The sequence below is a fragment of the Amblyomma maculatum genome, chromosome 1, assembly GCF_055883805.1.
Source record: "Amblyomma maculatum isolate TAMU_Amacu chromosome 1, ASM5588380v1, whole genome shotgun sequence".
Classification (NCBI taxonomy): Eukaryota; Metazoa; Arthropoda; class Arachnida; order Ixodida; family Ixodidae; genus Amblyomma; species Amblyomma maculatum.
This window is the reverse complement of record NC_139344.1, coordinates 97150205-97164583: the sequence shown is the minus strand read 5'-3', so window position 1 is coordinate 97164583 and position 14379 is coordinate 97150205. Positions and strand designations below refer to the sequence as shown.

General features: G+C 46.2%; 1 protein-coding gene across 1 annotated transcript in view; it reads left to right on the top strand.

Moving 5' to 3' along the window:
* The window catches only part of LOC146203262 (carboxypeptidase B-like), a 28401-nt gene extending 14304 nt beyond the window's left edge, over positions 1-14097 (top strand). The window contains exons 5-11 of the mRNA XM_084585450.1: positions 1599-1700; positions 2404-2502; positions 3629-3739; positions 3803-3893; positions 10298-10500; positions 13735-13819; positions 13888-14097. Of these exons, the coding sequence (XP_084441576.1) occupies positions 1599-1700; positions 2404-2502; positions 3629-3739; positions 3803-3893; positions 10298-10500; positions 13735-13819; positions 13888-14087 (891 nt within the window). The 3' untranslated portion in view covers positions 14088-14097. The remainder of the gene's footprint in view (positions 1-1598; positions 1701-2403; positions 2503-3628; positions 3740-3802; positions 3894-10297; positions 10501-13734; positions 13820-13887) is intronic.
* The last annotated feature ends 282 nt before the right edge of the window (positions 14098-14379 follow it).

The window sequence follows — 14379 nt, the reverse complement described above, 5'->3', positions numbered from 1 at the left end:
CTTCAGATTCTCACTTGGCATGGAACAGAGTTAATGCCACACTAGCGCCGTTCCTTCAGACACGCACTATCCCCGACCGCAGTGTATAAATTCTGCGAATATAGAGCGCTAGTGCAGCGCAGTGTCTGCGCGGGAGCAGAGCCGCGTCGATCTACAAGTGGACAGGAGCGCTTTACTTGAAGACCCTGAGGTGTGGTCTAAATTCAGTTTTTAATGAAAGGTGCATACTCATTTAGCGCAACACAAGGGTAACTCTAATGAACATTCCCAGATGAAAACCGTAACTGGTGTAACTGGTTTATAAAACAATTCCCAGTTGGTACCAGATGGTTCCAACTGGAACTCGTTGGGAACCAACTGGTATACCAACTGAGAATTGTCTATAAAGGAGTTAGACCAGTTGCAGTTGACGCGAGAGCGGCGACTGAATGGGATTTATAGCCTGCCTCGATGCACATCTGCAAGGTGCCTGTATCGCTTCGTCACCTAGCGGCTCAGCACTCTGCTGCGACTATCACCGCGTGACTACGTGGCGCATTTATTCCCGCTCTAAGGGTTGATCCTCCATGAAGGTTCCCGCAGTGGTATTGCAATAATTCGGCTCGGTACGTAAACGGCAGCTACAGCAGCGAGCAACTGGTAAATTCTGAAGAATTAACTTGCTTATCTGATGGGGCTGAAGTTAGCGGCGCGGGCCGAAAGGTACGCTAGATTGTCGACTCTTACTCGGTTTGCTTCTCGCGCCACATGGCCAAGGAAAGCAGAGCAGACGCTCGCATAAGGCAAGCAAAATGAACGCCTCGTGCGCAGTAGCGACGTTGTAGAGTTCTGGGCCACAGATGATGCGCGTGTGGTTTATGACTGGAGTTCAGGCGTGCTAGGCACATTGGTCATCGGCAGTAGGTGTAGGTGTCAGGGGCATCGCAGCCGATACAAGGCGACGTCAGCAGGGAGCTGTGTCATATAGTGGAGCGTACTGCGGGCTTTTCACTTCGTCCCTGAGCGCTGAGGCCTGTTTACCCAGATGTTTGTGTTTTATGAAGCTTCTCTTTTCCGTTCTTCATACGAGTTACGAGAGCTGCAGGAATTTGCACACGCGCGAAGTCATTTCATCTAGCATTTGATGAAGTCGCATATGCAGACGGTGCAAGAAAACTAGCTATATCGTCTGTATCATAATACGCATCTTCGATCATTTTTTTTTTTTTTGTTTTATCTGAACCCACCCCCGGACACATAACACAAGGTACAGGTACGGACATAAGTAAACGGAGCACGCTTTTCCGATCAAATTAAAATCACGTCTTCTGCACCGGAGATAAAAAAAAAAAAAAAGAAACAGTATTTGTCCAAGTAAAAGGGCACTGGTGTCTACTACCGGTTCGCACATACCACGACTGCCGGTTTCAATTACGCAACGCGTGAAAAATTTTAGAAGCAGATCGCGTGCTCCGTTTACTTTTGTCCGCAGGGGTACGTCACTCATGGAAAACAGTGACTGCCCTTCGAATGCTATTAAAAGCTTGTGAACAATCGCGCAATGGTTTTTTGACGACTGATTCTTATTAAATGTTTTTTTTTTCTTATTCTGTCGCAAGATCCACAACCACATGCAAACGTTCAGCCTACGAAGGAGGTCCTTGGCAAACGTAATGAACATAGGAAAGTCCTTTGAAAATCGCGACCTCAAAGTTGTCAAGGTGAGTCTAAGGAGGGCCTGTACGGAGAACGATCACAAAACCACACAACGCTTTCCTATACTACTTAGGACATAAATTTCTGAAATCGTTCAGGAACACTAAGTTCTGTTTTAGACATTATTACACTAAGACTGGCAGCTGTACGCCTCTCCTTATTTCACACCACGTTTATAGTGAAAACTCGCTGCTTTACGAAGCCAGCGCGGAATCCCAAAACTACATCAATAACAAGTGCCTAGTCGAGCTGCGCATAAATTTATTCTGCATGGAATTTATTCATCGCACACCTCTAATTCCTGAGTGCGAGTGTTCGTCTTCAACGGCACACATAAGCTCTTGCAACCAGTGACCGAAATGAAGGCAAAGTGTGAGAACAGCTGCTGAACGTGTTATTTATTTATTTATTTATTTATTTATTTATTTATTTATTTATTTATTTATTTATTTATTTATTTATTTATTTATTTATTTATTTATTTATTTATTTATTTATTTATTTATTTATTTATTTATTTATTTATTTATTTATTTATTTATTTATTTATTTATTTATTTATTATACCTCAAAGCTCCCTGGCAGGACATTACATGAACTGTGGGCAAACATGGCAAAGATATTAGGAGGGAAGGCATGAAAGATGGGTTTTTCCATGACGTTCGGCGAGGAGGAGCGTTCTACAGGTTACCTCGCTTCCTTGCGCAGCTGTCGTCCGGACGGGCCAAGAGAGCCGTTTGGCTGGACGGAGGCATGCATGCCAGAGAGTGGATCTCCCCCGCGACCGTGATGTATATCCTCGAAGAGGTTGGTATGAGCAGATAAATTGATGGCCTATACTTTCGCAGCGGCGTGTTAGAAGCACTACAACCGAGTTTTTTCCTCGGTCTTCGAGTTAGAGGTCTTGACAAATACGACGGTGAGGGACAAACCCGGTGACAGCGCGCCAGGGTCAGATGACGCGTGCTTTGTGCGCGCCTTCTGCAGGCTGGTTGGGTGCATACTGGTCTTTCCACAGTCATGGCGTAAAGCAGCGACAGTTGCTCTCAGGCATTTGTTGCGGTACAGAGAAAGCAAAAAGTAACTTCCGATATAAAGTTCTTATTACACAGATTATTCATGGCACAGTAAAATTAAGCATGTTTTGTACCATTCACCTGAAATGTCTGCAGTCATGGTATGTCAACCATCAGCGCGCTGTCCGCAACCTACCTTTTTTAGTATCAGACCAAGGCACTAGAGATAAAATGAGCGAGCACATACATCCCAAATGGCATGGCGTCAGGGCTCCGTGTAAGTAGTCTAGCTTAGCCCGTGCAGTTGCTTGTCCAGATGCATTTTGGACTCATCTGTGCTTTACAGTTGGCTTTTACCAATATATTGTTCAAATATATCTTCAAGGGTCTTCTAGCCTCCGTGTACTTTTAATGTCGGTCGACCGCTGCTTAAGCATCACGCACGTGACGGAACCCGAGATTTTCCCTGACTTCGGGCACCAATATACGTCCGGCCATCGCCATCTCCTGACTGCGGCCTTGAGGTGCGCTCCCTGAAGGGCACACACCGCGCATCGACTCTGACCGGCGCCAGGCACTCTTCTGTGGAGAGAAAACTTACAAGCGCCATGAACAAGCAGAGAATACCACGAGAAGGCGCTCTTATAGCTCTCGGTAAGAGCTAATGCGTGCAAAAGCACTCAAGACCGACAGTTCGGACCGGCCCCAAGATCAAGAGAGGCAACGAGGCCACCACGAATGTGTCGGATTCGTTGCTGGGTCAGGGAAAACCTGGGCTCTCGTTCCTTAGCAGTTTGACGACCGGGGGAAGTGTGCATGCATGCTGAGGCCATAAACTGACTTGGGCCGAGTGCGGGCTCTCGTTGGCCGTTGGTCGCGAACTGTTGAGACCGTGTCGTTTTCCTTCTGGTGCCCAGCTGGTGAGCGGCTACAGCAATGACAATGAAACGACCAAGATTCTGGACACCTTCGACGTGTACGGGCTACCGGTGGCCAACCCGGACGGCTACGAGTACACGCACATATTTGTGAGTCATTATCGCCCTGCTTTTCGGTGACGGCAAGTCCACATACGACCGGGCTGCTTGCAGAACCGGCTGTGGCGGAAGACGAGGTCCACGACTGCCAGCTTCCTTTGCCGCGGTGCAGACCCGAATCGAAACTTCGGCTTCAAGTGGAGCTGTGAGTATAGGCACCAGAAGGCAAGCATGTACAAGGATCTGGCACCGCGCTTCTGCACTAACCATCACGATGTGCACCGCGTTCTCTTTCCGTCGCTTATCATCTCTTGAGGGGCGGCGAGTCGCACTAAAGTGCTAGTAAAATGCCTTCTTAATCCTACAAAAATTAGCTTTGAGTTCCCATTTATATTTGCTGAGGCTTCGTTAACTCAAAGGTGTTTCCACGTAAAATCTACAGTCCTGTATACTATGGAAAACCACAATCAAATTTTCATAAAGGACTCAACAAAGACGTAGTGTTTGGTACTTGTTGAAATTCACTTACGGTGGCTATTATATAGCTAAACCTAACTCATTTAAATAAGGCCTAACCTAGATCCGCCTGATGTGTTCACAGGTTTAGAATTCAATTTATGCTTAGTAAAAGCGCAATCGCCGGTTAAGAGTTTAGTAAGCCTCTCAAACTCTCCCCTTCATATAAGAGGAAAGTGCCGATGCTACAATGCGCTCTTCTACGTACTGTTGACGATTTTTTCGCTCGCTCATGCAAAAGCGGACCTTACTATTGGCTTTATCTTCGGTATTATTAAAGGGATCAAGGTATTCACCTAGAACATCGTGTGCGAACCTTAATAATTGTATGGTACACAAAATTATAGAAAGCTGCAATAATAAAATTTACAAGGGCTCAACGCTGCTGAACCAAATATTGAGCGAAAGCATTCTTCTCTTTTTCTTCTTCCTCAGCCCACATATAGAGCCCCGCTTTAACCAAGTCTTATGAACGTGCCTTAGTGACCTATAGGGGTAACGTGAATGTCAGGGTCCTAGGAGGCTGATTCTGACATAACCCTCCCATGTTAAGCGAGAGACCCAAGTTGGCAGCTTCTGCCAGCCTATCTCTCGCTGTTGTGTCACATGGGGTGTGACGTCACGCGCTGCGCCGCGACTGCGATCGCGCTACGCCGACCGCTTGAGTTGGTAGCCCAGCGGGGGGGTTACGTCACAGCGTCACGTGGGTAAGACATGGCTATCGGCCGCGCTATGCTGAAGGCTTGAAACCTAGAGTAGTATTGCTTTCGCAATAATAGATAATTTGTTGATTGTAAGTTTATTTCCTGCAACCATCTGGTTACCTTTGTGAAGGAGCGTATAAGCATAAAGGTGACGCCGAGCCAGTGCGGATGAATTTTCAGTCACTGACCATTTTACTGTCTCGTGTGCTGACTGTTCCTTACTCTGTAATAGAAATTTTCTAATGCGCACACACACACACACACACACACACACACACACACACACACACACACACACACACACACACACACACACACACACACACACACACACACACACACACACACACACACACACACACACACACACACACACACACACACGCGCGCGCGCACGCACACACACACACACACACACACACGCACGCACGCACACACACACACGCACACACACATGCATACAGCTGAGTGTTTTCAGTATAGTAAAATCCCTAGTAGCGCAATATGTTTCTGTAACATTGCAGCAACATTGTCAATGTTGTACAATGTTGCGATAACATTGGACTACATTTATCCAACATAATGAGAAAACTTTCAACATTCGATAACGTTGCTGCAATGTTAACAAGTAATATGCTGGCAATGTTGCTCTAAAGTGGTCTTTCCACATTGCAGCAATATTGTCAAATGATGTATAAATGTTGAACCACATACGATGACATTGCTATAACATTTACTTTATTGGCTAACTGTCGTTCTTTCAGACTATTTCTGCAGCCCAAACAGAAAAGCCGGTATTAGTTCACTCCATTGACCTTGTCACTTCCCCGCATGACAATGTTTATTTATTTTTTAGTTTGAGTGTAACCTTGCATGTCATGTGCATGCGATGAACAGTACAAGTGTGCTGAACTTTGTTACACTGAGATAGAAATATATATATATATATATATATATATATATATATATATATATATATATATATATATATATATATATATATATATTTCTATCTCAGTGTAACAAAGTTCAGCACACTTGTACTGTTCATCGCATGCACATGACATGCAAGGTTACACTCAAACTAAAAAATAAATAAACATTGTCATGCGGGGAAGTGACAAGGTCAATGGAGTGAACTAATACCGGCTTTTCTGTTTGGATAACACGATCTGTCGGGCTAGTTAGTAACGATCCATATGTATCAGCAGCGCGAACACAATCAGAGGAAAAGAAGAATAAGAAGGACAGAGCGCTGAACTTGCAACTTTATTAGAGGAAGATGTGCGGGTTTCAGTTTCCTCTAATAAAGTTGCAAGTTCAGCGCTCTGTCCTTCTTATTCTTCTTTTCCTCTGATTGTGTTCGCGCTGCTGATACATATTTTCTGTTTGGGCTGCAGAAATAGTCTGAAAGAACGACAGTTAGCCAATAAAGTAAATGTTATAGCAATGTCATCGTATGTGGTTCAACTGTTCATCGCATATATATATATATATATATATATATATATATATATATATATATATATATATATATATATATATATATTTCTATCTCAGTGTAACAAAGTTCAGCACACTATACTGTTCATCGCATGCACCCGCCACCTGCCACAGCTATAGCAGGTGGCAAAATGGAAATGTAACTCATTTTCCGTGCACTTAGAAGAGGGGGAAGGAGAAAGTGTAAGAAGCAACGGGTGGCTTAGTGGCTTGGGCTGTGTGGCGAGAGCGAAGGAATGCGCAGTCTGAGTGGGGATGTCTCGGGAAGAATCTGGAGAGTGCATGGATGCGGTGGAAAGAAGCGGTTACGGAGATCTGACGAATGCGCAATTTGAAACTGGCGTTACGAAAAGACTGATTCCCGTGAAAGCATAAGGTTATGGTAAAAGCGCAAATATCAGCCTCACAGAAAAGAGAGAACAAAAGGTTGAGGAGGAAAGTGCAGCTGGAGAATGAGTTAGGCAGCAGCGGAAGAAAGAAAGGAGGAAGCGTGATGTGGAAAGTGTAGGATGAGGGTATACGGCGGTGGCGAGAAACAAGGGTCATCTCGCTCAACTTTTCGTCACCGTTGTAGACTGCAGCTAAATGTCACGAGCTTGCCTAGTCATGTAGGAGTTGGCACCTCGCATGATTTACAAGTCTCGTGGTGGTATAGCTTGCTATTCGAGTTGGCAGCTGCCAAGTGGGAATGTGAGATGGGCACTGAACTTGGAACCGTTGGGACCTGAGTCAGTCATGCAACCCCTAGGCCACGCAGCGACGTTCGGACATCTTGATTAACGCTTGTATTCATATCTATATCGAGGGGGCCTTTCATATAATGTGATAGCTTACCTACCGCTGTATGCTATATGTGTGAGGTAACAGAGGCACAATTAAGTACAGAAGCGAGTAGTAAACTGCATGTAGGTAAACGTCGATTCTAAAGGGGAGCCGCAGAAAAGGGCCGTTAACTCGGTAGGGCTATTAACCCTTAAAGGATGAGCTTAAGTGCCCTCCAAAATCTTCTGCTGTGAAATACGCCTGCGCGGAGAAACGAGCCGACGAGGTCGACGAGGTACGGCAGTAGCGCGGGCACGTCTCGCTCCGGCGCCTCCTTTGTAACAGTTAAGAACTGGAAAAGAATTGAGCATCAATCGAAAGATGGTTACATGGAAAAAATACGGAGTATATAGGTTCGAACAGTACATACTTAGAAATGTGTCTCGAATATTTTTACCTACATATCGCAAAAGTGAAATACCTGAAAATCTGCACAAACGCTGGCCATTTTTTTGTCCATATTTGGTATTTCAAAACAGTTCAACATATTTTTCAAAACATTTTCAAAAATTTACCTGCTTTTTACTAAGAATTATCACATTCTTATTAAATATTAGATATTTTTGAAAGAATAAAGAAATGTACCGGCTACTTACTGACTTCTTAAGAAGAATAAAATAACTGATTGCCTGCTTCGGATTCATGCAGTCCCTGCACTTAGCGCGAACGGTCTGAGGTTCTTTCTCAATGCTCGAAGGAGGGGGGGGGGGGGGGGAAATCTGGGACTCCCTGCGCTGCGTACAGCGTCTTTTGTTGGTCCGTGATGATTTAGGCATAGTGAAAGCGTGCGTGGCACGAAAGAACAGGAATTAGAAAGTTTTCTCGCATATGTGCCTGTTAATGAAGCAACTACTGCTTTAGCCCGTTTCTCGAGCCAACGAACAGAATTCCTCCTGTGCAGCAACCTTATCCACATGTGACTTGGCCAAGAGCTAGATGGGCGCCAGCGTGCGAAAGTCTGAAACGCCGCTCGAAATCACGAATGAAACGATCGCTGGTTTGAGCAGGTTTGTACGTAATGGGTTGCAAACAAATGGTTCATTTTAACGAATTACATTTTCTTCGAATGCTGTATTCTACTGATTACTTTAACGTGTAATATTCTGGGTGATCCATTATATTTTTTTTGTAATCAATTACTAATCATGTCTGTTTTGTTGTGTTTTCTTTTTTTTTTTTCAAACAAGTTTCAACCAGTGCTTTATAACTTCGAGAACCTAAACTCGGTCGCAAATACTGCTGTAGCGCAGAATTCGCTCGCGTTAGAGCGACAAAGGCCGAACTGCGAAGTCGCGCGCGTGAGGACGTCAGCGGTTGACATTTGACCAGAGCTGTGTTCCGCACTTGACAATTGGCATTTCACCACGACTGCACAACGGAATGCTACGTTCAATGAGCTTGGGGCTTCGTCCCCTAACAGTAAGAAGAAAAAGCGAAGCGCTGCGCTCTTCGAAACTTCGAGGAGGGTGTGCAAGACATTCGTATATTTAAAGCAACATACTTCTACCCGGCGCGTGAAGATATCCTCAGTGTCGCTATACTGTGTGGGGTTTTAATAGAGGGATAAATGCGTTTTGTGGTCGGCTATCTGTGAATTATATTGCCACTCGCATCAACCGGCGCCAAAATGCTAAATGAGATCAATTTTCAAACAGCATATCGCAATGAAGCGAATCAGCCTCAATCGATCTATGTGTATGCGCACCATGCGGCAGCTGGCACGAAGCGCAAATAACAAACTTCGATCATGATTGAAGTCAGCATGAACCATAACGCATGCACGTGCTTATTTGGTAGACATGGTTTGAAGTACGCGTCGTCGTTTCTTTGGCAAACACGGGTACCGTTCTCGTTGACGAGTGGAATAAGGGTCGCTTCACTATTTATCACAACACGCAAGCCATCGTCGCGCAAGCTGTCGTCTGCTTTCATGCGGCGGCTGCAGCTGCACCATTTCGGCACTGACCGCTGAGGAGGTGCACAGTTTTGCTGAACTTTTCGTGAACTCGACCTGCACGACGTCTGCACTTTTTGAAACGAACGGCATGGTGCAGAGGGCGCCATCTTGCATCGTTGAAACGAATGGTTAAGTGCAGCACCACGTGAACCAGTTCACGTAGTGCAGGTGAAACGAACGGACCTAAGACCAGGGGTGGCGCTTGTGCTGCCATGACGCTGGCGCCGTCTCTCGATAGTTAATGTTAACCACCACTGTTGGCGCCATTCCGCGATAGCTAGAGTAGCTACCGCGGAAGAAAGCCGACTTTAAAGGGGACGTTGGGAGATCATTCCCCACAACTGATATGCTCACAAGGAAAGTGGAAAAAATGCAGTCAATACTTCGAAAAACGTAATCATCATCAGCCTATTCTCTACTTGCGTAGACCTCGCCTTTGAGAACAAAGCATTGGTGCAGCAAGTCGAGGATGTATCCATCTATTTCTCCGACTACAAAGCTTCCTTCATGACAATAAGAACAGTTAATAGAGGGTTTCTAGAAGAAGGAATATGTATGAAAAATAAAAAGTTTGCTGTAATTGTACATGCATGTCTTGCTCAAATCCTTTGCCTCAATCTATCGAAAAGCTTAAACAGCTGATGAGCTGCGCTCAAATTTCGCATTACGAAGTAACGTAATCGTCGGCAAATTTGTTCTGTCACTTTCCATATGGCTGTATTTGATAGCTGAAATCAGTTGCGATTTAGATGAAGTAATTGTACATATCACTGTAAACACTGGTCATGTATAGTAAATTTTCTCTGCATTCAAATGTGATTTGAAAAATGTCTGCGCACTACCGTTAGATGTATAAATGAAACTGGCACCTCTGCCGCGAGCTGATTCATTACGCAACAATTGGTATTAAACAATCTTAAGGTGATGCTTGCTTAAGTTATGTTTGAGTAAATTAGCTGAAGTGTCTCAATAGTTTTGAATTTTTCATTGATGTTAGTAGACAACATACTGCCAAACACTTTTTACCCATGTCATGCGATGAGCCAGAAAGCCGCCACAGAGACGGGCTGCTGCCGCTATGACGTCGCGCACGCCTCCTGTGCGCAGTTGGTGGCTCAAGCAGCAAAGCGTGCTCAGAGGTCTTCGCTGGGAACAAGGCCTTCTCGGAGCCGGAGACCAAGGCCATCGCAAACTTCATCTACGCCCGACGCCGCGAGATCATGGCCTACATCACCTTCCATTCCTATTCACAACTCTGGCTCACGCCGTGGGGTTACACGGCGCTCAAGCCGGCCAACTACCTCGAGCTCGTGAGTGCTCGCCTTCGTGAGCCCGCATGCGGTCACTTGCAGCATATACAATGTCATTGTCGCTTGCCTGTAAGTTAATCAAGGTTAATAGGTTTGAGTGCTTTTTGCTCATCTCAGCGACATATACGCTAGGAACACTCTAGATGCTTCAAGCAAGGAATTAATCACAGATATCTGAGCCAATCCAACACCAACCATTATTACGGATCAGTAATGCCAAGCTAGAAGGATCGGACTCGAACCACAGCATTTCGACGGAATTCAAGGTCGTTTCAGTCAAAAGGAAACAGCCCCGGGCAGTCGAAGTTAACCCGGAGCACTGCATCTCTCTGAGACGAAAAAGTTGCTTTGACACGAGAAAGTCCGAAATCAGCCATTCATTTACAAAGAGAAGCTGTGTTGCTTTCTTTCTTTCTTGCGGTAATAGCATGAAAGCTGAAATTTCACAGGGACACCTATATAATATTGATACGTGTGTTGGCAATGCAATAACATTAGAAAGTGGTTATGCATTTGCATCGAGTTTTCAGATATTCTTTGGTGGCTGTGTTTGCGAACCTCTGCATACGTCTGTCTCTACACAGCCTGATAGAGTAATCTAGCTGGTAGCGACATGTTTCCACTAAGGTCTATAGTGTGAGGGCATGGGCGAGGCCTTACTGCTCAGAAAAGGCTGGGCGGAAGTTGGGCGAGGCATGCGGCATTGAAAGGGGTTCAGGTAATGGAGACACACTTTATTAACGAGGCATGGTGCCCCACTACTCAGCTTCACGTCTCCGCCCCGAAGCACGCGTTCAACTGACACTCGCACACACACACACACACACACACACACACACACACACACACACACACACACACACACACACACACACACACACACACACACACACACACACACACACACACACACACACACACACACACACACACACACACACACACACACACACACACACACACACACACACACACACACACACACACACACACACACACACACACACACACACACACACACACACACACACACACACACACACACACACACACACACACACACACACACACACACACACACACACACACACACACACACACACACACACACACACACACACACACACACACACACACACACACACACACACACACACACACACACACACACACACACACACACACACACACACACACACACACACACACACACACACACACACACACACACACACACACACACACACACACACACACACACACACACACACACACACACACACACACACACACACACACACACACACACACACACACACACACACACACACACACACACACACACACACACACACACACACACACACACACACACACACACACACACACACACACACACACACACACACACACACACACACACACACACACACACACACACACACACACACACACACACACACACACACACACACACACACACACACACACACACACACACACACACACACACACACACACACACACACACACACACACACACACACACACACACACACACACACACACACACACACACACACACACACACACACACACACACACACACACACACACACACACACACACACACACACACACACACACACACACACACACACACACACACACACACACACACACACACACACACACACACACACACACACACACACACACACACACACACACACACACACACACACACACACACACACACACACACACACACACACACACACACACACACACACACACACACAACAACCCTCCTAGGCTTGGCCGCTTGGCCTCGGTGGAGCTGTAAGCGGTAGGTGGCGCCAGTAGTGAGTCGCTCACATTAGAGGTGCCGCCATGTACGCAACAAGTGGCCCAGCTTGCTGCGCGGCACCGCCTCCTCTCTCTTCATGGCATATGTGACACCGCAAAACTTCTCGTTGTCGTGAGATTCTCCAGACTCGCACATTTCTCACTCGCTTTCCGCCACCTCATTCATCCAAGTACCTATTCTCTTTAGCTTACCATTTCTGCCCAGCCAGAGCAAACTTCGACACCGTGATGCTGTGTTCGTCACGCCCCACCAAAGTCCCCTCCATATTTATTCAATGAAGCTGTGGGAGGCAGCCCTGCATAGCTCAGCGCCTGATCTCTAGAAGATCCTAAATGGGACTCAGAGAGTAGCGGAGACCTACCCGGAATAAGACACTCCCTCCCCCATTGCCCCTTTCCCTTTTGGGACAAATAATGTTGAAACTCATTCACTCAAAATATGTAGGTGTAACCTCCAGGCCTGGGACTTACGTGACTGGAGGCACATTCTTTTCCCTATGAGGCTTCCAATGCTATCGCATTGAACTCGTCCTGAAACAATGCCAGACATTAGGACTGAGTTAACTGGAACTCCTAAACTATTTTTTGATACCGATAACGGCGCCATGAGTATGAATAATGTACAATGAAACAAAATAGAGGCTTTCATAAACTATTTGATTTTTAGATCCGTGACGCATTGCCCCTAAATACGAGCTTTTAGAGTGTTCTTGGATGGCCAAGCAGCGCTCTACTACTGCTGAACACAAAATTTCAAGCGGAAAGCAGTTCTGCTGAAATGTTGGGTCTTGGTTCTCGTGTTTTCTTTTACTTTTATCCGATTTCTTTAATTTTTCCTTCTCACTGTTTCGTTCATTATTTCAGTTTATTCACCCGTTTAAAGAATATTGACACTTGCAAAGGTCAAGTCAGCTATTCCTGGAGGGCTGCTTACTGGAAGTCATCGCGGATGAGCTCCCTATGACAAAAATGGCGCGTTCAACCCCTTTAGTGACGTTCTACTCAAGATATTGTAGCAGGCTGCGAACCAAGTAGAGCAGCGCAAGCTGTCTTGAAATCCTTAAGTTATGCGCAGTCTTCTTACTCTACCAGCCATCGCGGATGGGCGTTCTATGACAGGTCGGCGCTGTAAGCTTAGGTCAGGAGATAAGGACATCTGGGGTTAGACTTAGCTGTTAGTGAGCCTATTCGTGATTGGCTCTCAGTCGGCAATATCAGATGTTCAGCAGTTTACAAATAACGAAGCGTACAATTCCGGAACCAGAATTGCATTCTTTGCCGCGCTATTCAGTGTGCCTTGAGTGACCGCGTGCATAGAGTCTGCTTTGCGAAAGACCATGCTGTGACGATTGTGCCCGAACGCAGGCCCGCGCTGCGAGAGTCGCGACGGCTGCTCTAGAGAAGGTCCACGGCACCAAATACAACGTGGGAACGTCCACAAGCCTTCTGTGTAAGACACATCAGCGCCACGGGAGATAGGCGGGGCGCGTGCGATCTATCCTCGCTTCACTGTTGCAGATGTCGCCTCGGGAGGATCAGACGACTGGGCCCTGGGCGAGGCGCAGATTCCGTATGCGTACACGGTCGAGCTCCGCGACACCGGCCGCCACGGCTTTACCCTGCCGCGTGATCAGATCGTGCCCACCGGCGAGGAGACCTGGGCGGGCATCAAGGCCCTCCTGCTGGAGCTTTCCAGCAAAGTGGACGAGGGAACATGAGCCCGGCCAAGACGACGAGGAAACCCTATTTATTATTCGCAACACATCTTACGCAATAAAGACGACAGACTTGCACTCGAAACAAGCGTCCGCAATGTATTTATACTTCATCCGAAAGGTATTGGATGACTCGCGTACATGTACACATGAGCCTTAATATTTCATTAAAATCCCCACCTTTTTGTGGACCGAGCTTTGTAAGCAAGGCCTCCCCCCTCCCACCATTTGACTTTTTGCCTTATTTGCATTGTTTTGTTTTGTTTTTTCGTTGGAACCTTAACTTCGGACCCCA